The 23,895-nt window shown below is 39.3% G+C and overlaps 1 protein-coding gene across 1 annotated transcript; it reads right to left on the bottom strand.

Annotated features, from left to right (window-relative positions):
* Positions 1-812: 812 nt before the first annotated feature.
* Positions 813-23,007, bottom strand: LOC149289103 (leucine-rich repeat-containing protein 43-like). Its single transcript, XM_089491019.1, has 11 exons — positions 22,921-23,007; positions 21,681-21,920; positions 18,996-19,106; positions 18,749-18,888; positions 17,119-17,357; positions 14,693-14,865; positions 13,793-13,874; positions 8,734-8,870; positions 2,400-2,600; positions 1,046-1,127; positions 813-943 (listed from the first exon to the last, which is right to left on the bottom strand). Exons 1-11 carry the CDS (start codon positions 23,005-23,007, stop codon positions 813-815), a joined length of 1,623 nt encoding a protein of 540 aa, XP_089347145.1.
* Between the last annotated feature and the right edge of the window lie 888 nt (positions 23,008-23,895).

The raw sequence follows: 23,895 nt of genomic DNA, 5'->3' as shown, positions 1-23,895 counted from the left end.
TGGTCTGCGGTATTGACCACTGCAGACCGGGAACACCCCACAAGAGCTGCAGTTTTGGAGATGCTCTGACCCCGTCGTCTAGCATCACAATTTGGCCCTTGGGAAAGTCGCCCAGATCCTTACGCTTGCCCATTTTTCCTGCTTCTAACAGGAACTGCATTCTATGCTGACAAGTTGGTGGGTTTGTAATCGCTCACTGTTTATCGCCCATCTGCAATATTATGCAGAAATTCATTAGAGATTGCGCAGTGCAAACTAACGCAACATTTTAAAAGAAGTTATAAGTAAGTCAGCTAAAATTGATGTAAAGTGAATTGGAATTACTGTTGTTTTAATTTGACATCCAAATTTATTTTGAATTTATACGATTAGAGTGTCACAGTGTGCTGACCTTGGAAGGTGCGCTGGGACCGTATACATCCATAAGCTGAAGTTAAGTATTGCTATTAACTAAAGAAGGGTGTCAGTGTCTTTCTTTGTCTGTTCGAGGGGGCGAGTTGATGTTCCATCTTTCAAGCTAAAAATTAAGGTTATGAACCTTTCCAGAACAAATATAGATAAAGCAACATGAAAGCTGAAATAAAAAATCTAATTACTTTTTACGGTACACTATATTTTACTGTTAAGCACGGACAACTGAATGAGCCATGCAACTTAACACTTGCAAGAGATCATACAATTGCTATTTGACACTGCACATTACAGACAGAGTTACATACAGATATCCATAGATTTAAGTTGTTAGGCCAAGCCTTTATTGTTAGGGAGCGTACAGGGTGATGAAGGCTCACGCTCGCAGTTGTAATCTTCCCTTACTTCTTTTGAGGTTCTGATGGTGAGTTCCAGCGAATGAGCTGTACTTGGATCTCTGCAGTTATAGGCACTGGCTCAAGGGATAGTGGGTCTTCTGGGGGTTTCATTTCAGGAGCCTGTTTACGCTTGCCTTTTCATATGAAAATATAAGCAAACACAGCACATTAGAAGGCACATTTCACATTTGAGGTTTTGTCTCCTGCAGCAGCCATTGTCACTTTGCCGAGTTTACCTGAAGATGATCCAGATGCCTTATGGGTCTCTACACTTTCCCGTCCACCTGTCAGTTTCTGGTCTTTGCTTTTCTTTATATTCTGATAGGGATTAAATAAAACACACTGTTGTCATTGCTTCACATGTATAAAAAAACAGCAGCCAGCCACCAAATTTTATAACCAAAGAATATTTCTAAAACTGAGAATTTTAGTTAATTTACTAGCCCACAATACAAAGAAATAAAAATAGAAATGGATGAGCACAGGTTTAAGGTTAATATGATCACATAAGGACACAATGGCTGTTTTGCATATGGCTGCGAGTAGTAAAATAATATGTTTAAGTATATGTTTAACAATTAGCAATGATAATAATACTGACACTAATAATAATAATTCATAATAATTAGATACCAGTACCAGGCAATATATTTATGTATATAGCATGTGCTAGATCTAAAACGTGCAACCCTTGTTTAAAAGCAGTACTTCATGATGTTATAATTACAATATTTCAAAAAAGGACATCTGAAGTAATCAAAAGGGGCATTTAGGAAAAAAAACATGAAATACCTTAATTTAATATCATAATCTATATTTGTGTACATGTCATATACATATAATTTTTTTACATTTCATGTAGTAATTGCAGAAAAAATAATCATAAATGCAATGAAAAGTCATCTTAATAGGTAATTGTCCTTGTAACCATATTGTGATACATTTGTAGCAAATTGTTAAATGAAACGTGTGTGATGTGGTTACTTCAAAGTGATACTTTTGTAGCATTACTACCTGTCCCTATCCAGCCCCTGATACAGCGGTAGACTAGAAGGCATACATTTTTATGTACTCAACTTTTGCCATAATGTAAATGTTACTATATATGTAAATTATAACCCCTCTGAATATTTTACAAACATCACAATTTACGCTACAAATAATTTAAACAATACCTGAAATATTATTGGGGACATGTTTGTCAAAGGGTTACAAGTCTGTCTAGCGGATGAAAAGATGTAGGTTTATCCTTGCCCTACTGCCTACAACAAAATGTGAGAGGGATCTCACTGCCCCGCAGGCCCTACCAGTCAATGGAAAATGCCAAGCAATCCAACTCCCGCTTTGCATTACACCCACCAAACCCTCTTTTGCTGATATAACAGTCACCCCTAATAATAGGGTATAGGGCTTTAACTCTGCATATATACTCTACGGCCATACAATTGTGAAAAAGCTTGCATTCTTTGAATCACGGTACCCCAGGGTGCTATTGTCCACTTGCCAATCAACACCTTCCTCTGCTACAACGTTTATGCCTGTTATATTAAACAAATGATTGAAGTAAATGACAGTAGAATAGACTGTTACCTTTTCACATGTGGCCAGTGGTTTTTCTATCTCCGTACATGCTATTCCAAAATTACAAACACTGATCACCAGCGTCTCTCCCAGCACAAGACCTTCTAAGGACATGTTGACAGATCCAAGTGTCCTCACAATGGGAGGATCATGCCGAAGCTCTTCTAAATGCTCTTTCTTCTTTTTATTCTTTAAACCATATTTGCTACCCTGTGGCATTGGACACATAGATTACATGTTATCTTGGAATGCCAAGCATACTCATGAATTAAATATAGAAATACCAAACCAGACAATTTTGACTGCGCTATATTTCTTTGTGCACTTACACATAAGAAGTCAACAAATTCAACATAATTGCAAGCACTAAATACCAAAAGGACAGGGATAATAGCAATGAATACATCAGTTTCATACAATAACTTTACTTTAGGTTCAAATAAAAAATGGCAAGTCTAAAGGGCAGCAATAACTCACTTTTTCTGAAATATGTACTCTGAACTTCTGAACAGACCAAGATATGTATACAAAGAGTTCAGTAGTCTGACATTGTGTGACATACAATTCGTATTTACCAAGGGGCCTGAAAAGAGATTACGCTGTAGTGTGACTTAGAGGTTATCAAATGTTATATGCCTGCTGTAAAATTACCTTGGAGCTGCTTCTACCCTTGTCCTTGCCGTCCCCCTTTTTCTCTGGCTTTGAAATGACTGCTCCATTCTGGGTTCGCTCTGGATCCAGTGGCCATGATAATGTCTGAAGGAAGGAAGATACTGTGCCGTATAATAATGTCTCAGTGCTGTTACTGGTGTTTGGAAAAACAATGCTTACTAAGGAAGAATCCCAGTAATTTCAAAACAGTCCTGTGGTACACATTTTCAAGAGCTTCCTCCCTCTTTAACCCCTTCGTGACAAAGGCTGATTTTACTTTTTGTACCCTTCGTAACATTTCTGCGCTGCTCGTGTTTAGCTGTAATTTTCTTCTTTCCCGTTTACTGAACCCACACACATTAGATATTGTTTTTTTTCAGGACAAGAAGGGCTTTCTTTAGATGACATTGTTTTGATTGTATCATTATTTACTATTAAAAAAAGTATAAAATATGATGAAAAATTTAGAAAAAAATTACTGTTTATAACTTTTAGTTGAAAAATCTTTTACTCATCTATAAAAGGTAATGGAAAAACCTGCTAAATAGATTCTACTATTTGTCCTGAGTTTAGAAATACCCAATGTTTTTATGTTTTTTTGCTTTTTTCTACACATTATGGGGCAATAAGTACAGGTAGCGTTTTGCTATTTCAAAGCCATTTTTTCCAGATCTGGTAATTCTTCCCTCCATGTGCCATTTCGGGTATCTTTGAAGCCGGCCAATGCAATTTACCCCATCAAATCATATATTTTTGAAAACTAGACAGCCCAGGGTATTCCAAATGCTGGTATTTTAACCCTTTCCAAGCACTTATTCTACCATCAGCCTTTGTCAAACTTTATGGTAGTAATTTTTTTGCATTTGTTTTTTCACACACATTTTACTTTAGGTATGAATAAACAGGTTCTGGTATATGTCACTATCATAAAACACCCCAATATGTGTTTAGCAACATCTCCTGAGTACAGCGATACCTCACATGAATGATTTTGCCTGGCTGTTCGGGGGCAAAAGGGCCACATTTGGGGCATGCACATTTTTCAATGTTGAACTTTGGCATTTGGGGATCCACTGCCCATGCCCTATTTGGTACATCTTTGAGCCGGGCCATTTCAGTGTGCCCAACAAAACCATATATTTTTGAAAACTAGACACCCCAGGGTATCTCAAATGCTGGTATTTTAACTCTTTGCATGCACACATTTTACCACCAGCATTTTTTCAAAGTTTGCAGTAGTATTTTTGTGTGTGTATTTTTCCCACACACACCTACTTTATGTATGAATTTACAGGTCCTGGTATATGCCGCTGTCACACGACACCCCAATATGTGTTCAGCAACATCTCCTGAGTACAGTGATACCCCACATGCATGGGTTTGTCATTTTTGGGGGGAACTAAAAGGCCACATTTGGTACGTGTGCATTTTTCTAATTGGAAATTAGATGTGTGGCCATCCTTCCCCCCGTGTTAATTGGGACCTTGTTGAACCCGGCCAATTCAATTTACCCCATCAAATCATACATTTTTTAAAAGTAGACACCCCATGGGCATTTAATATGCCAGTATTTTAACTCTTTCCATGCGAGAATTGTTTTAAGCTAATATGCAAATTTTAGGACTTGCTCACAAAAATATATTTTTTATATATATATATTTTTTTTTGCCTTTTTTTTTTTTACATTTTTTTAACTTTTTTTTTCAACTTGAAGGTTCCCCTGATAGTGACATCAGTGGGAAATTATTTTTACGTTTTACTGTTTTTTTACTATTTTTTTTCTAATTATTATTAATTTTATTTTATTTTTAATTTATTTTTTCTAATCACACTGTGATTAGAAAGCTGAGCTCCATTGACTTGCATGGTTGAATGCATGGTTGAATGCAGTACCTATATTCAACCTGCAAGTGGAGCCAGAGTTCTCTAGAGGGTCAGAAGACCGTCTAGCGAACCTTTTGATCTTTATTTTTTTTTCCCGGGCCGCCGCCATCTTGGTGATGGCGAAGATCACCGGCAGCTGCGGCTGTGACCGCTCTCCGGAGCGGTCACAGTCCATCCCCAGGTAAGTGTTTGGTGTCGCTGGATGCCTCCTGATCGAGGCATTCCAGCGACACCATTTAAGTTTTAAACGCTTTTGAAACGGGCGTCCGGTGCCATACAAAGTATGGCGGATGTTGACGCCCCGGGGAGGGGCCAGAGATGGCCCCTTTCTGTCGATAATGGAGTTGCTGAATGCCTCGAGGTCGAGGCATTACAGCAACGCCGTTTCGGTGCAGAAAGCGTAAATAGATCGCTTTTTGCACCCGTTTAATGACGTCCCGGTCCTTGCACGTCATTTGTCGTTATCGACTTGAATTTCCGTGACGTGCCTGGACCGGCAATTGTCATCAAGGGGTTAAACACTAAGACAGTTATGAACTAACACAGCTATCTCAACAAAATAATAATTCTATATTCTATACATATGGCCCAAGCAAAACTACCAACAGCCATGATCTTGCATGCAAATGAATGACCTAAAATAAATGTAAAACTGTCAATACTTATGCAGGAAAAGGTATGTATGTGTTCACTGCCTTAGCCCTCCCTCTGCGTCTATGAATCCGATACATTGCAGGTCAGTATGTCAGTATATATGGAGTGTAAGAGTTTTTCATACAGACTGCCTGGCAGTGTGTCACAAATTTCAGGTATTTGATGCCCAAGGCGGCAACTCTATTTTCTATTGGTTGCTATGGTAATCACACCAGTTTTCAAACTTTTCACCACGATCACTTCATATAGAACCTCAAAGGGCTCCTGCAGCAAAAAAGTGGTTTTACTTTAAGAGTTAGAGTTTCTTATACTCAAAGAGTGGTGTCTCCATCTACTCCGAAGGCTTTAGCACATGTTGGTTTAGAGGATATATGAACAATGCATTCTCATTCATCAATTTGTTAGTAAATGCTGAATCTTCAAATAACAAAGCCATAGTTTGACACTTAACTCGTTAATTGCCACACTCCTTCACTCTAAGTATTATCATTTTTTCTCTTCCTAAAACCAGTGAATACGTTTAACTCCTCATTTCTCTTTAATTCCCCTATAATCCTAATGTTTTGTTGCAAAATACTGCATATTCTGCATATACACTTTGTCCAGTTCTCATTTCCTAGAATTGTGGTTCCGCATGTTCACAACGTGACAGATAACCAGCTTGGTTAAACATTTTACTTCTGCTTTGAGTATGCTTTCCCATCTTGCCAATATATAGACCCTGAGTCACTGTGCTAAACTATGCCACCCCAGTTCCTTAGTTTCTTCCTCTGCAGGGAGGCAATTATCACAACCACAAACTATTTTGCTTTGTAGGCTTTATACACTTTTCCCTTGCATATGATCTCTGATATTTATAACGTCATTGATGGATATTCTGTTTTGTTTTCTGAAGGTTACATTACATTTTATTTATCAGGAGGCAGCAGATTGTGTTTCCCTATTACGATGGGGGGGGGGGTCAGTGAAAATCAACAATATTAAATTTGACCAAAAACATGTTGGGAACTTTTGGTACAGAAGGAGAAGAAGGGTCTGCTCTTGTAAATGCCATTAGATTTTCAGGCTATCATTTCCAAAACCTTTAGACCAGACGTATCACGCTATCCCTAATGTGCTCCCTGAAACATTGTTTGTAGACAAAAAAATAACATAACCAGCTCATACTTTTTGACCTCATTCTCCACCTTGTGCCAAACCCCTTAGCAGTAGCGTACCTAGCGGGGGGCGGGGGGGGCGGTCCGCACCGGGTACCACTCATCAGGGGGGTGCCAACTTGCCGGCACCCGGCACCCCTCCAGAGACGGACAGTAATGTCCGCCGCTGGAGGAGCAGGCTCGCAAGGGAGCGGTATCGGAGGTCTTTAGCAGACCTCCGGCTCCCTTGAGTGATTTTAAGCTGGGTTCAACCCTTGAACCCGGCTTAAAACCACTCAAGGGAGCCGGAGGTCTGTTAAAGACCTCCAATATCGCTCCCTTGCGATCCGCGCGGCAACAGCTGCTGTGCGCCAGGATTTGTTGTCAGATCCCGGCGCACAACACTGAAGCCGCGCCCACTGCCGTCCGTGCCCTCTGACCCGGAAGAAGACAGAAGAACTGGCGAAGAGGAGGAAAAGAAGCTGTAAGGAGAAAAGAGGAAAGGTAGGAAAGCATTCAGTGAGTGAGAGTGGATTGGTATATGTGTGGATTGGTATATATGTGTGGATTGGTATATATGTGTGGATTGGTATATGTGTGGATTGGTATGTGTGGATTAGTATGTGTGGATTAGTATGTGTGGATTGGTGTATGTGTGGATTGGTGTATGTGTGGATTAGTATATGTGTGGATTGGTATGTGTGGATTGGTATATATGGATTGGTATGTGTGGATTAGTATATGTCTGGATTGGTATATGTCTGGATTGGTATATGTCTGGATTGGTGTGTGTGTGGATTGGTGTGTGCGGATTGGTATATGTGCGGATTGGTATATGTGCGGATTGGTAAGTGTGTGAGAGTGATGGGTGTTATGCTGTACCATTTCCAATGTATTTTTCATTATATAATTATGCTCTAGTACATCATAACTCCCATCACTCTATACTGCTCCATACAGTGGCAGAGCTGGGAGACAGAGGCCTTGCACCCCCACCGCAGGACTCCTGAAAGGTAAGTGAACTTCAAAGTGGGAGAGGGTAGATAGTTAGGAGGGGGTAGATAGGGAGACGGGAGTGAGACGGGGGGATAGGGGGTAGATAGGGAGAAGGGAGTGAGAAGGGGTAGGTAGGACAAAAGGGAGTGAGAAGGGGTAGATAGGGCAATCATACTCCTATCATGCCAAGTCTGCGAGTACATCCTGGAATCTGGGTATGCCTGGGCATGATAGAAATGTGATTGCTGTTAACAATCATATATATATATATATATATATATATATTAATATTGTTATTTAATTGTTTTGTCCTATTTTGGTGTGTTACTTACTTTAAATGAAAGTGATTTTTTTTTATGGTGTGGGGGGGGTCATATTCGGTTTCGGCCAGGTAAATGCTGCATTTTCGTTTTCAGTCCAGAATTCGTTTCGGTGCATCCCTACTACTAATGAAGTGGTAGGCTACACCACATCAACGTTTGGCTTAGTATATAGTGATAGGAGTTATGCTGCACTATTGTCAATGTCTGGCTCAATGTATAGTGATAGGGATTACGCTGTACCACCGTCAATGTGTGCCTCAGTATATAGTGATAGGTGTTATGTTGTACCACCGTCATTGTCTGCCTCAGTATATAGTGGTAGGTGTTATGCTGTACAACCGTCAATGTCTGCCTCAGTATATAGTGATAGGTGTTATGCTGTACCACCGTCAATTTCTGCCTCAGTATATAATGATAACAGTAAGTGTTATGCTGTACCACCTTCAGTGTCTGCGCCGGTATATAACGGTAGAAGCTATGCAGTCTTAAAGTGTGTGTGTGTGGGGGGGTGCCACATACAGGATCCGCCCCAGGTGCCAAATATTCTAGGTACGCCCCTGCCCCTTAGCTTTGGGCACTGACAGTCAGGTATACGTTAGTGTAAAGTGACAAAAGTACATGTTTATTCTCCTCTATCTGGTTTAACCATACCATACCATTGTACATATAACAGAATATATAAACCAATTACAACAGTACCTTTTCCTCTGTAACAGATACTTTCATTCCAGTAAGAAGGAAGGCTTTCAGTTCCAGCAAATCTCTCACAGTGTGGGTATTTTTATAATTACATTCAATGACTTCCAGCCAAGGCAGCGCTGGGGTCTTGTAGCAACCTGATGATAAAATAACACACTGCCATGTAAATGGGTACAATATTCAGATGTTCACCAGAAACAAATGGAAAACTATAGGACCATCAAGTATTTTGTTGCAGACTAACAGCTTGCAGATTGCCAGATCTCCCCTTCATGCTTCACAAAGACACAGAAATGTGTGATTGTTTTATTGTATGCGAGAGGTTCAAAATGATCACTATTTGCTGTGAAGTAAAAAATAATATACACAGGCACAACATATTTTGCACAGTGCAAAGGCAGGCTAGGGCTGTGTTATGAAGAATAGAGGGCAGGGTTAGAGCCTTTAAATTCACTGGCCAGGTAGTGCGCCTTTTCAGAGTTAACAAGCAAAGGTGTTGTGTGGAGGAGAATGACTTCCACAAAGGCCTTGTTAGAGCAGCTGTGTGCTGCAGCTGGACACCAAGGTGAAGACGGACTACAGCAGCAAATCCTGGAGGTGCTCAGCCAGGCTCCGGTCGAGAGGGTGACTGGCATTGCAGGGCCTGTGCACAGGCATTCAGCGCAGTCGTGTAGCACCAAGTAGGCCTCCAGACCACATGTCATGAGGCCTGCAAGTGGGGCTGGTGCATGGAATCAGCCTATGTGGAGGGTATCCCCCCGTCAGTCTACTTACCTGGACAAAAGGCTCCATCTCATGGGATGGTGGTGCCTTCTCCAGAAGCCATCTTGGCTCCAGATCTGGAAGAGGATTTACTAGGAACTAAGGATGAGACCTTGTCAGATTCCATGGGGTTTCCTTTTGATGCCATGCAAGGGATTGAGGACCTTTAGACATCTTCAGAAACAGTGGTGAGATCTTGTCAGTTTTTTGCATTGAGATTAACACATCCTGAGTTACCCTTTCGCAGTCTATGTTGGGGAAGCTTAATTTTACATGTAGAATTCTTCAGTTGCTGCCCTGGCGCCATGTGGTATCAGTACATCTGGATCACAGGGACAATTTCAGGGTGTGTGATGGATGTTTGAAGGACTATTATAGCTGGTTGTGTGTAATCGTCCCAGTTGTGTCAACAAGTAAAAACAAGGCATAATTGATGGGAGACATAGTCTGTGCTGGCTCTGAATTGGACCAGGAAGGTCAACAAAGTGGTAGCACTCTTTCTTTTCCAGAACTGGAGGTGGGGGTCCATCATGATGTATTGACATCATGTTTGCCAATAAACACTGTGACCACTTCTTGCCAAACGGTCACATATTATGTAGTTATTTGGGACAAGAAGGTTTGGAGACACGTGAAGGGAATGACGCATGCAATCGTCAGGTTAGGAAGATATTCCACTTATCTTCTGTGTATCTTCCTGCAAACAATGTATCCCAGTCAATTAACTCTAGGGATGCCGTCCCCTGTTGAAGTTCACTTTCCAAAAATTCAGTGTTTTGGTGGAGCCTCTACTAGTTTGCATTTCAAAATTATTTTGCAGCATCAGCATTTTATGGCTCTATAATGTGAGTTATCACCAGGAGCAGACAAGTGTCTCCACTGATTGTGAGCACTCATTTAACAGGTTAAAAAAATTAGCTACTTGTTCTAGTTTTCCAGAATGTCTAGGTAATTAAAATGTCCCATGGTTAAAATGTGAACCAGATGGGCAGCTTTTTTAGTTTATGTTAAACCCTGATCTTATACTAATATTTGGGGGCTTGATGTATATACCTACAATTAATGTATTGTACCTATTCCCATAAGTGCACCAGTCACCATATACTATTTCTTTAACACCAGACCTTAACTCAGGTTTCACATAAAGACATAGCACCCCCCTTTCCTATTTACTCTATCCTTCCTAAAAAGTATTTAATATTTAAATGTACTGCTCAGTCACGGGAATCCTCTAGTCATGGGTTTTTGTGATACCACTTAGGCCATGCTGCTGCAAGCAACTCTAGTTCCTCCATTTTGTTTGGCGAGTTTCTTGCATTTTTTAGCAGGCTTGTCGAATTATCATTAGTCTGTTACATTGCTTTATGTTTAGCAACTTTTAACATATTGTTGTTAAGCTATTTCCTTAACCATTCCCAAAATAAGCCCTTTAATTTTACATTCAGCCCACTTATCCTAGTTTAAAATCTCCTCCAACCATTTTCTCCCCCAGTACTGCAGATTATAATATACTGTTGTATGAAAAGAAAGTACACTCTTTTGAATTCTATGGTTTTACATATCAGGACATAATAACAATCATCTGTTCCTTCGCAGGTCTAAATATTAGGTAAATACAACCTCAGATGAACAACACATAACATATTACACACTCATGATTTATTCAACCAAAAAATGGAGAAACACACATGTGTGAAAAACTAAGTTCACCTTATGATTGCAACACCTTGATTCTTTTCTTTTTCAGCTATTCTGTTGTAGATTTGCTGGTGTGCTTGGGATCATTGTATTGGTGCATGACCCAATACCAAAGTCTTGTGGTTTGTTCAGATGCAATTTTGCAAACCTAAGCTGTGCTGCCATGTTCTTTCTCCTAGCAACCCTTCCAAGCAAACCATACATGTTCAGTCTTTTTTCTAATTGTACGGTCATGAACTTTAACATTTAACATGTGAATGGAAGCCTGTAGAGTCTGAGATCTAAATCTTGGGTTTTTTGCAATTTCTCTGAGCATTGGATGGTCAGACATTGGGGTGAATTTGCTGGGACGTCCACTCCTGGGAAGATTGGCACCTGTCTTGAATGTTTTCCATTTTTGAATAATGTTTCTCACTGTACAATGATGTACTTTAAATTGTTCCTTCCTAAATTAATGGGCAGCAACAATTGATGTTTTTCCTCCTTGGCATTGTGTTAACACACACTTGAATGCTCCAGACCAGCAAACCGCAAACACTTCAGTGGTCACACTTGCTGATGATCATTTAATTAAGGGCATTTGATTAGCAGCACCTGTCCGCTACTTAATATCTTAATTCCCATGGAAGCAGTACGAGTTTACTTAGTTTTTCACACATAGCTTCTCCATTTTGGCCTTATTTTTGTTGAATAAATCATGGCACAGTGTAATGCCATGTGTTGTTGTCCACATAATTATGTTGTATTAACACATGCTTAGTAACAGATGATTTTTATTATTCCCTGATGAGTAAAATCATAGAATTCAAAGAGGGTGTACTTTCTTTTTCACATAACTGTAAATCTGACTGTGGACACATAAATCAAATAGTTGGCCACATTTACAAGATGTGATTGAACAGTTGGCACATTCATTAGTTCATTTACAAGCCTGTTTCATCAGTCGTACCACACTGCCCTCTAATGTGCTAACCATTGTTTGTAGCCACAAAACAACTCAGTTATTCTCTGGTTTTTCTAATTCTTTTACACAAAAGCAATCAGGAGTGGTGCTTCTACAGTGTTCTGAAAAAGTATTTAACCTCTTCCTTATTTCTTTTCTTTTTGCTTATTTGTGATATTTAAATGTTTCAGAACATTTAACTAATTTTAATACAAGACAAAGATAATGGAAGTAAACACAAATGAACATATGAAGCTTTTAAATGGTCATTTCATTTATTGTAGGTAAAGAGTTAATCAAAACCTATATCACCCATCTGAAAAGTAATTGCCCCCTTAAACCTTGGCGGCAACAACTGCAATCAACTCCAGTTTACAATGAGTCTTATCCGCGGCTGGAGGGTTTTCAAGCAGGAATTGCCTTTTTAAGGTCATGCCCCAGCATTTCAATTGGATTCAAATCAGGACTAGGCCATTCCAAAACCATCATTTAATTTATTTTAGGCCATTTAGAGGGTGGACTCGCTTGTGTGCTTCAGATCATTTTCCTGCTGCATAACCCAACTGCGACTAAGCTTTAGGTCATGAACTGATGGCCGGACATTCTCCTTCAGTATTTTCTGGTAAACAGCAGAATTCATGGTTCCATCAATTATTGCAAGTCACCCAGGTCCTGAAATAGCACTGTTTATATGATGATCTTATTGCAGAATGTTGTGTTAGCTTTACGCTAGATGGAACAGGACCCACATCTTCCAAAAAGTTACTTTTGACTCATCAGTCCACAGAATATTATAAGATGTTTTTTTGTGGGATAGGTGTACTTTTTTTTTTGTCAACAGTGGTTTTCACCTTGCAATCCTGCCATTTTTGCACACCATCTATTATTGTGGAGTTGTGAACACTGACCCTAGCTGAAGCAAGTAAGGCCTGCTGTTCTTTACATAATAGTCTGGTTCTGGTTCATCACTGTTCTCTGAAGTCCCAGACCCTTAAAAATGGCTTTGTAACCGTTTCCAGGCTGATAGATGTGAATGACTTTTTTTTCTACTCTTTTCTAGAACTTCTTTAGATCACGGCATTTGTGGACATTGAGACCTTTTAGCGTACTTTACTTTGAAAAACAGGTTCTACTTTATTAATGTTTAGATTCAACAGGGCTGGCATTAATCATGCCTAGTTGTTTTTTAGTAAAATTTTACCCAATTCTCAATTAAATTTGGTTAAATGGTTGAATTAGTAACTTTTTCATGTAATCATCATTTAAGGACTGCATTTTGTGTTTACTCAGGTTATGCTTGTCTAATATTAAGATTACTGAAACATTTAAGTGTGACAAATATGCAACAAAAATAGAAGAAACTGGGAAAGTACATTTTCACAGTACTGTACATACATTTTAATATACATTATTATAAATGTATTATATAGTATTGTAGATTAAGCAACATCCCATCATCAGGTCACAAGCTCACCACCACATCCCCTTTCAAATGTAGGGAGGTATGGGCTATGATATGAAGGTACCAATGATAAAAATGGTTTTAATGACAGGAGAACCATTATAATAAGTCTACAGAGTCAGCTCTCGAAATGAAATATAAGAATAGTAGATGGCATATTTTATTTACTTTGGTGGCCATATCAGATCTCTTACCGGTATGAAAGTGAGAGGTTAAGGCAACAGGTTGTTCTGTTTCATTCTTCATAGGAGTCTGCTGAAGCTGACCGGACACTGTCTGGGGAAACGGTAATACATGATGATCAGATATTCCTCTGATGATGATGACATTTTGTTAATTCTCTTCATTTAGCATACATTAAGGAACAGCACCCTTCTAGTAACAATGGGCAAGAATGCTTTACATTGGTAGGTCTCACTACACCTTAATGACCTGCTCTAGGTATGACAATAATAATTTTCAAAATGACATAGGATACATACTTCCCAGTATGAAACCAAAACCATACTTTTTGATGCAGAAAACAGTATAAATCCTTGGGCAGATGTTTTAAGATGCTCAACCTCACTCCCATCCTTTTCCTCACTACCAGCAGAACAACGCTACAGAATCAGATGGCGCTATTTGAAACAATAAATAATAATAATAATAACAGAAGCAGATGGGAAACAAGTGAGGTGTTGGCATGTATTTTAATGTGGTCTAAAGAAAGTGGACTATTTGGCTCTGAATGCCTAACATTTGTACCTGCTTTGAAGCGTAACCACATTTTCTGGGAATGTTGCCAAAAATGCTAATCATAACTTTTCATCATAGTCTAACCCCAGAAATTTCATTGGTTTTGTCATTGTTTTCATTGAGGGTCCCTCATTATTGGAGATATGTATGGACACATGAGAGACAGAGCATTTTTGTAAGTCTAGTTGTCTACTATTTAGAAATTAAGTTTCAGCTATTTCTGTCCGATCTGATTCTGGGATATAAGGTTTTAAGTGCACAATAAACCTTCTACAAACCCTATAAGAAAAGTATGGGAACAATTTTCTTACAGTATGTCATCATATGGCTCTGGTCAGCATCAAAAATACATGTACCTCAGGTGCAGGAGTATGCTCTGTCATTTTCTGGTCCTCAATAAATTCATACGTTAAATAGTAACTGTATGTAATCAGAGGGAATTCTCCACCTGTTTGTTGCTCTGATGGGTTAGGAATGCCTTGTAATTTGCCAATGCTTACAAGAATCTGTGCTGAACTTCCAAGATCATCTGCATGCAAGAAAATATACTATATGTATAGGCAAAAACATTAACTTCATTTATAAAAATACAAAATCTACTGAAAACTAAATAGAGTGCTACAATGCATATAGAGACTGCCTGTTTTGGCAATCCAGATAACTTTTTTTTGCTACAAAATTAAAGTTAAATTTTTTAAGTATTTCTAAAAACAGCTCTAATTTATAAAATGTATATTTTAGTTATAGTATTTTTTACTATAACAAACATGAACAAGAACATTAAAGTAAAACACATGCCACAGAAAGATGAAGGAGTGTTTAGCGTGTGACGGGAACTACCCTGGGCTGGAAACACTGGGATCCAGGCTTATGGTTGCGATGTGTTTGTGTCACAGTAACTCCATGAGACTGAGGACATATGGGGGTAGGTTTGGGGGGCGCATGGCAGATTCATGGGGAAGCTTCTTCCTCAGCTTCCCAGTCCCCTCTTATGGCTAAATCACCCTGTGTGTATTGGGGGCATAGGGTGACCAGGAATCCCATTCTGGCCTGCCCAATCCAGACTTCTACAGACTAACCCAATATGATGGCTCCATGCGCCTTAACTAGAAACTCAGTGTTATTGCAGCGCAGATAGATAGGAACTTTGCCCCTTTATGTTAGTTAATTCTCCCGGCTCTGTCCTTATGCCTATTTCCTGCTCCCTGCAACTCTTCCTCCACCTGCTGGCGACGTCTGGAATTGCGATACACAGAAACTTACACTTGGACAGCAGGACTTCCCTGAAAATCTCAGGCAGATCGCCAATCCACTGTGGTCCGTTAAAACTTTGAGTAGTTGTCGCTCCCTCATAAAGCCTCAGATCAGTATGCTAATTTGGGAGGCAATTATGAGAAGCATCCAGACATATACAGGGTTTGGTGTCGCCCATTAGGGGACCCTGTTTTCTGTACACCGGGACATTTCACAGGAGGGTGCCGGAAGAAAGGGCAACCCTACAATGTGTCTCGGCAAGTGACAGGGTGAATGAAAGCCATAATTACTTGGCTGCCTAATTGGCCAGGAAGACCTACACAGGGGAGCTGCTCATCTCGAGTGCGAGTCTCCATCATACAAAGGGTAAAATCAATGCAACCACAGTAACACTAGGGGACTAGTCAAGCCTATACATATCATGATCATTTAGCGTATATTTAACCATAGCTGAGGGCTGATTTATTTCATGGGTCCAAATGTGACCTTTGAAACAGTTTGATATTTCAGAGATTCTATGGAAAAACTATTGTTTCCTGTAGAATAGTTCACTAACGTCTGCCTCTTGCTCTTCCATTATCACAGGATATGGCAAGCACGCTCTAGTTTCCTATCCTTAGCAATACCCAAGCTGTTCTTTTCTAGTAAATTGTGCCCTTCCCTTATAATTATTATTTTTTCCATGTAAAAAAAACCTCGCCATGAGTACAAAGTACGCAATGTGGCACCCAGTGTTTGTCAAGTCCTGATGTAGAATGACATTTTCCAGATGTTGGGTTATTACATCTGTTTCTGTGCAGACCCCTTCCGGTTGGTAAGTGATGGGGCAGAATTAGGCAGACTGTCAAGTTGCTGGATAATATATTAACTAGCCTTTTTAATGGATTGGTTCTCTGATGTTACCAACATGCCCCGTTCACTTATCAAAAACAATATAATTGTTACATTTTAATAAAAATAAGATGAATAAAAATAACAAGACATCTTTATGTGCATATTTGTAGTTACGTATTGTTCATTGAGTGTAGCTGGAGGTGATGAAATAACCAGCCTGGGCACATTCCCATTATTTATGTAAAAAGCAGATATAAATTAAGGTGGAAGAAAATGCATAAAGTTTTTCTTTTTACCTCTGGCACACAAGTGATTAAAGAATAAAATAATTAGCTATAAATAGAATAACATTAATATTTTAGAGCAGGGGTGTCCAACTTGCGGCCCTCCAGCTGCTGCAGGACTACATCTCCCATAATGCTCTTTCAGCTAATGGGCTTGCTGAGCAGTATGGGAGATGTAGTCCTGCAGATTGGACACCCCTGTTTTAGAGCTTCCAAGGAGAAATCCAATTGCCTCTTGGAGTCAAGAAGGATTTTTTTCCCCTGATGGCAGAATTCAAATTAGCTTAATTAGGGTTTTTTGCCTTCTTTTGGATCAAGAATAGGAAGGTTAGGTAGAAGGGTTGAACTTGATGGACTTTTTTCAACCTTATGAACTATATGTAACTATTTATGCTAGCACACACATATACCTTTCCTCCTAGATAGCCCTCTGAACTGATGTCTCTCATCTGGTAGTATGGGAATGTCATCCAACACGCACATCGCAGGAAGACTGTCTATTGCGTAACCACGGTAGTAAGGAATAAAAGTCAGGGGGTTTCCCTGCAGAACAAGAAGCCGGAGCTTTGGTAAGGTTGACAGCTTGGGAACCAGGTCAAAGATATCTGTGAGGTCATTGAAACTCAGGTCAAGAGAAACTAAGCTTGGCCTAAAAAACAGACCCAGAAAAAAACATATTTTAAAATTAAAATCCCTTTGCCTTTGTGTGTCAAAGAATATTTGTCCCTTTTATAAAGAAGCATCTCGTAACAAACCATAAAACAATATTCCCCCTATTTTACTTTCACTATATATATAGGATTGTTCACATTCTCCATCCTAAAATTGGGGAACCTACAGTTCCCTCCGCTAATATTGGCACCATTGGTAAATATAAGCAAAGAATACAGTAAAAATGTGTCTTTACTTTCCTCCAAAAATACATGCTCACATGGATACCAAACAATTGCAAACACAACACAGGTTTCTCCCCCCAAAGATAAAAATAATAATAATTGTTAAATATATCACCAGACATCCCAACCTGAAAAAAGTCATTTCAGGGAGGTGGCTTCAACGGCCACTGCATAGCCTGCCTACCGAGAAAACTGATAGGTTAGTTAACACAAAGAGAGACCAATCAGGGTGCGCCACATAGGATGACCAGGGCACAGGAACACCTGAGCACAGTCTATTTTTGGGATGTCTGTTACAGTTTGTGGGCATCATGGGGCCGCTATAAAAATGTGGTAGACTCCCAGGACTTCCGGGAGAGTGGGGATGTCTGTGTCACTAGTAGTCATGTCTCGTAGAGTTAAGCACATCACTAGTAATCATATTGCGTAGGAGTTACCAATGGTTATAGAAAATTAGGACACTGGTCTACACAGCCAACCAACAAGACATAAGAAGAAAAAAAGCAAAACAGTGACATGGTTAAGAGAGAAGAGAAAACAGGAAGCTGAAATGACACGCTTTTCGATTACTTCAGCAGTGAATTATCCTATTGATTACTGTTTTGGTTTCTAGAAAACCTGCCATTATAAAAAATAAGTTGCTGAAATTTTTTGCAAGTAAGGTTTCATGGTGGACATCCCCGACACGAAACATAACTATGGCTGTTTGGTCTTAGCCACAGCAAAATATCACATATGATTCATTCATTTATAATGTATGATGAACACTCCAAATAATCTTAAAAATACAATACAAAAATACAAACAAAAATGTATTTGTTTACATATGATATTTTAAAAACGCATTAGCAATGAACATTCAATACACTGTATTTTCCCCATTTTTCATTTGATTTGTTTGGAATAGTCTTGCCGCCGTGCAGTGGTCTAAAATAAGCAAACATGATTTCACACTTTCACATTTAATGTATTTTAGTGATGATGTCACTTTGATTTTTTTCAATCTGTATTTTGCCACATCAATCACCACACCGATAGCCAGAAAGTTTTTTGTATTGCGCCAGGACTACTATTCAAAGTGTAGAAATGTGTAAAACACAATGCTTTTGTAAACAATTACTAATGATAATAATGTTAGACCTACCAGATATCTGAAGTTAAGTATATGTTTTCAGAAGAGCATTTTATCCGGTTGTAAGCAAGACCTAGATGCTGTAATGTGGCAGGTGGGTTTCTACTTAGATCCTTTAAGCTTGAGATTTGATTTGAGCAGAGCTCCAGTACCTGAGATTTAACAGTAAATAAGGATGTCAATGTGACAGTAACAGTGTCAGAGTAATCGGTCTCGTAATTCTATTGTAAAACAAAAAAAACAAAAACATCTCAATCACCTTTAATGTCCTAGGAAGGTTAGATGACTGAATTGTTGTTATTTTATTTGCACTGAGCACAAGTTCCTCTAAATTATGGAATCTGAGCAGATGTTCATCTACTTCGCTCACCTATAGCAAGGAAAACACATAAATAATATATGAAATGAAATACACAGAACAAATTAAAAACATAATCACATAATCAGCTATAAATTGTTAACAAAAAAAGGAAATTTTCTGACTTATTTGAAAAATCTTTTACTCATCTATAAAAAGCTATTTAAAAAACCAATGTTTTTATGTTTTGGGCTTTTTTTGCAAGTTATAGGGCAAAGGATACAATTAGCATTTTGCTATTTAAAAAAACTGGCCCCCTTGTCCTATTTGAGACATTTTTGAAGCCAATTCAACTTACACTATTAAACCCTATATGTTGGAAAACTATACACTCGAGGTATTTTAAATGTTAGTATTTCAACACTTACCATGCCCATGTTGTATTACCAGCCTTTATCAAACTTTATTTTTGTTTTTTTTCACACACATTGTACTTAAGGTATGAATTTACAAGTCCTGGTATATGTCACTGACAAACAGCACCCCAATTTGTGTTTAGTAACATCTCCTGAGTACAGTGATACCCCCATGAAAGACAAAACCACCAAAAATATACCCTACACGTTCTGCAGCTCCCAAACAACACTCCTCACAAATGCTCATATAGTCAATGTACCAGAAATCGGGCGCAAGAACATGTGAAAAAATAATACCATATTTGAGCATATGCTCTGAAAAATACCCCTCGTCTTATAATCGGGGTCGTCTTATAATCAGACCTCAACTAGGTGTGACTATGAGACTAAGATCCAGATCTCCCGCAGCGATGCAGGGGACCTGGATCCTCCTGTCTCCCCCACCCCAACTTACCGGTACTTCTGAGTCCCCGGTGCTTAGTCCGGGCAGCGTGTAGAGCTCTACTTGATTCGCGTAGAGCTCTACACGCTGCCCAGACTAAGCACCAGGCAGCGTGTAGAGCTCTACGCGATTGGCGTACACAACTTCCGCTGCAGCCGGGAGGAGGCGAAGTTGGCAGCGGGGGTTGTCTGCGTCCATCGCGCAGACCTTCCCCGGCTGTCAGAGATCAGAGTTCCCCGTGATCTCTGACAGCCGGGGATGGTCTGTGCGATGAACGCAGACAACCCCCGCCGCTAATCGCACCTCCTCCCGGCTGCAGCGGAAGTTGTGTAAGCGAATTGCGTAGAGCTCTACACGCTGCCCGGACTACGCACTCAGAAGCTCCGGTAGGTTTGGAGGAGGGAGGGAGTCTTAAATGGGGGCATAAGGCATTTCTAGAGGCAGAGTGCTGTGTGAAATGTCTTTTAACCCCCTTAATGCCACTCTGCCCCATAATATGCCTTTTAACCCCCTAAATGCCAGAGTGGGTGGCATATAGGAGTATAAGGCAATTCTGGAGGCAGAATGGCATATAGGGGGTCAAAAGGCATATCATGGGGCACAGTGGCATTTAGAGGGTTAAAAGGCATATCATGGGGCACAGTGGCATATAGGGGGTATAAGGCATTTCTGGGACAGAGTTGCAAGCCAGGGTGCAGATGTGCATAACTGCACAGGTTGAAAAAAAAAAAGGAAATAAAAACAAAATATTTTTCTCAATCATAGCTTTTATTAAAAAAAAATTGTTCACATAGTTTACATGAATTAACATTTACTGGTAAAACTTTTTTCCTACAGGGTCGTCTTATATTTAGGCTTTTTCTTTTTTTCATAAATTAATATTCAGATTTTGGGGGATCGTCTTATAATCAGGGTCGTCTTATAATGGAGCAAATATGGTAATAAAAAACAATAGTGTAATAAGCTCTGATAAAAGCTTTGATTTACTTTTATCAGAGCTTTTTACACTATTGTTTTTTATTATTATTTTTCCACATGTTCTTGCGCCCCACTTCTGGTACATTTACAGTGATACCCCCATGCATGGGTTTGTCAGGTTGTTTGGCAGCTAAAAGGCCACATTTGCGACGTGTGCATTTTTCACTTTGGCATTCTGACATCTGGCCATCCTGCCACTCATATGTTATTTGGGACATCTTTGAAGCCGGCCAATTCAATCTACCTCATCAAATCATATATTTTTGAAAACTAGAGAACCCAGGCTTTTCCGAATGCTAGCATTTTAACTCTTTTCATGCACTTTGTCAATGTTTGTGGTAGTACTTTATGTGTGTTTTTCACAGGTATGAATTTACAGCTTAGGAGGCATTTAACTTCTTTTAAAGCAGGCGGACGGCACCATATTTAATATAGTGCACGTTGACTGTCCGGGGAGTGATCAGACGGGGCCCCTGCAGTTTTTGGTGTTGCTGAATGCCTCGACATCGAGGCATTACAGCAACACCGTTTGGGAGAAGAAAGCGATCTGCGATCTCTTTCTCAACTGGATGTATTTCCATGATGTGCCTGGAAGGTCAGTTGTCATCAATGGGTTAATACAAAGGCTGGCCCTGATGGTCACGTAACACAATGACATAACACAATGGTCACGTAACACAAAGTGCTTATTTTGCATGTTTTAGGTGCCATTTAATCCAGCTAAAGGGCTGCTCTGAATATCTTGATCAAAGGCATGATGTTAAAACAACTACAATGAAGCCAGAGAAGTGCAGTAATATGCCTACTCACCTGTTTATCCACCAGCCTCACAGATTTGAAGTATGAAAAGATGAACTGATCAGTGATAGTTCCGGTACGTTTTATTGCTAGTTGTCTCAAGCTCTGGGTCTCTGGACTACAGCCTTCCAACCACCACGGAGACCCGTTACAGGTCAAGAGATCAGTTAGGCTATGCAGATTCTCGTTTTCTGGATTATCATTTTTAGAGTTGAGAAAGACACTCTTTCCATAGTTCAAAAGGGAGTTGTTCTGGAGAAGATATTAGTCACATAATGACTTGAGATGACCTACTAAGTTATAACATTTATAAACATTATTCATATCTTTATATATTATGTGTATATTCTGTAGTAAGCATAATGTCAAAGAGACAAGCAACGGACAGGGTTTCCGAGATCCTGCACAATTAAGTGGTTCATAGCCCTGATAACTTACACATCAATGTTATTAATTAAAACCCCAGACTGAAAAAGCCCATACAGAAGTTCTCTATGTGGAATGTAAAATAAATGGCTACTCAGTATTTTCATTGCACTACAAATCACATTATTGTGTCACAACACACAAACTAATATTATTAATGCTTTCGCACCAATGCGCTCTACACTGCGCTGGTACTCAAAGAGGGAACTGGGATCTCAAAGTAGATAGTGGCTTGAGTTTGAGTAATAGGTACCTTACACTATATTAATTAAAAATGAATTATTCATTTAAAAGATAACTGTCATCACATATGCTTTTCACAATGGATTTCAACAGCTAAAAATACTTAATTTCTGTCTTTGATAAAATAACCAGTTACAATAAACTACCAATCCTTGTGGTCAGTGGTCACTAATATCGTATTGTGTGTCTGCGATCTTGTGTGCTCTGACAACAAGCAACAATGAGGTCTCAGCAACATTGTTAGTTGAGATTATTTTTTTTATAACTTCATCACCTATAAAATTACAAGTAACTAAATACAATTAATTTTAGTACCATTACCAAGATAATTCCAAACAGCACAAAAGCACGATGTTCTTCATCAAATACAGAAATTAAAACTCCTCTCTGTAAATTGTATTAACAACAAGATTTATATTGTTTAATGTGCTGAAATATTGTTACTAATCAGAAAACTATTTGGCGTGGAAAGGAAATGAGAACATTATTTCTAAACTCTGATGACAGAGGATGTGGATGGATGTTAAATTAGTTACACGATCCCTCCCAATGAACCCGGTTTATTATAAGTATGTTTCATTACCCAGCTCCCGGTGCCACACGGGAACGATTTCAAGCACAGAGATTTAAATTGCTGTTTCAACGCGGCAGACACCGAGATCTCCGCCATTATGATCTGCCACCGGTGCCACCTCAGCCTTGTACACAGTACTTCCAGCACTGTGAGCCACGTGTGTTTGTTGCCAGGATACCGCGTCCTGTTGCTGGGCAACTGAAAAGACACGCCTTACCCCTGCGTCCTATTGTGTTTGTCAGCATTCCGATCTGCTACATCCTGACGTTTTATTGTAAATATAAATCCATAAATTCAAGTGAATTGCTCACTTAGATCACTTGTTGTTGGCTCAGTCTTCTTGTTCAGCCGAAAGCTTTGTGATGTAGTGGTGTTTACGCTTACCGAACTGAATGATTGATTTTTTCAAGGGGCATATATCTTACAGGCAAATACTCGGGTGTTTCATATGAGGAGAGAGAAAGGAGAGAGAGAGAAGAATATAAAGATAGATGTAGATAGATCTATATTATATAACTTTGTCACAGCAATGCACACCAGTAATTGGGAAATTGATGGAAACCATGCTAAAGATAAAGATTAAGTAGCTCGATATAACTGGTTTGTAGGATCAGAAGCAGCATGAGTTTTACTACACGGCGATCGAACTATATTTATTTTTGTAAGTGTAACTAAAATAATAGACCACGGAGGAGCAGTAGATATCACATATCTTGATTTCAGTAAGCCCTTTAACACTGTCCCTCTAGAAGGCTCATCATTGCAGTGTTTGGATATGAAAATAGTTAAATGGATAAGACAATGGTTGAGTGATGAGACAGAATTTTGTAGTTAATGGTGTATATTCAAAGGAAGGTCTTGTAACTAGTGAGGCATCTCAGGGATCTGTATTGGACCCATACATTTTAATGTTTTATTCGCTATATTACAAAAGCTGTTAATGGTAAGGTATGTATTTTTGCAGGTGATACAAAAGTCTGCAAC

The sequence above is a fragment of the Sceloporus occidentalis genome, unplaced genomic scaffold, assembly GCF_023333645.1.
Source record: "Sceloporus occidentalis isolate IW3139 unplaced genomic scaffold, rSceOcc1.0.p SCAF_48, whole genome shotgun sequence".
NCBI lineage: Eukaryota > Metazoa > Chordata > Lepidosauria > Squamata > Phrynosomatidae > Sceloporus > Sceloporus occidentalis.
This window is presented reverse-complemented; position numbering and strand designations above follow the sequence as displayed.

Excerpts from the sequence above, each read along its gene's own strand:
- LOC149289103 (XM_089491019.1), bottom strand. The coding sequence starts at position 23,007 with ATGGCGGAGATCTCGGTGTCTGCCGCGTTGAAACAGCAATTTAAATCT. Across the intron at positions 18,889-18,995 it reads ACCTTCCTAGGACATTAAAG|GTACTGGAGCTCTGCTCAAA; the intron begins GTGATTGAGATG and ends GTTAAATCTCAG. Across the intron at positions 17,358-18,748 it reads TACTTAACTTCAGATATCTG|GCCAAGCTTAGTTTCTCTTG; the intron begins GTAGGTCTAACA and ends TCTGTTTTTTAG.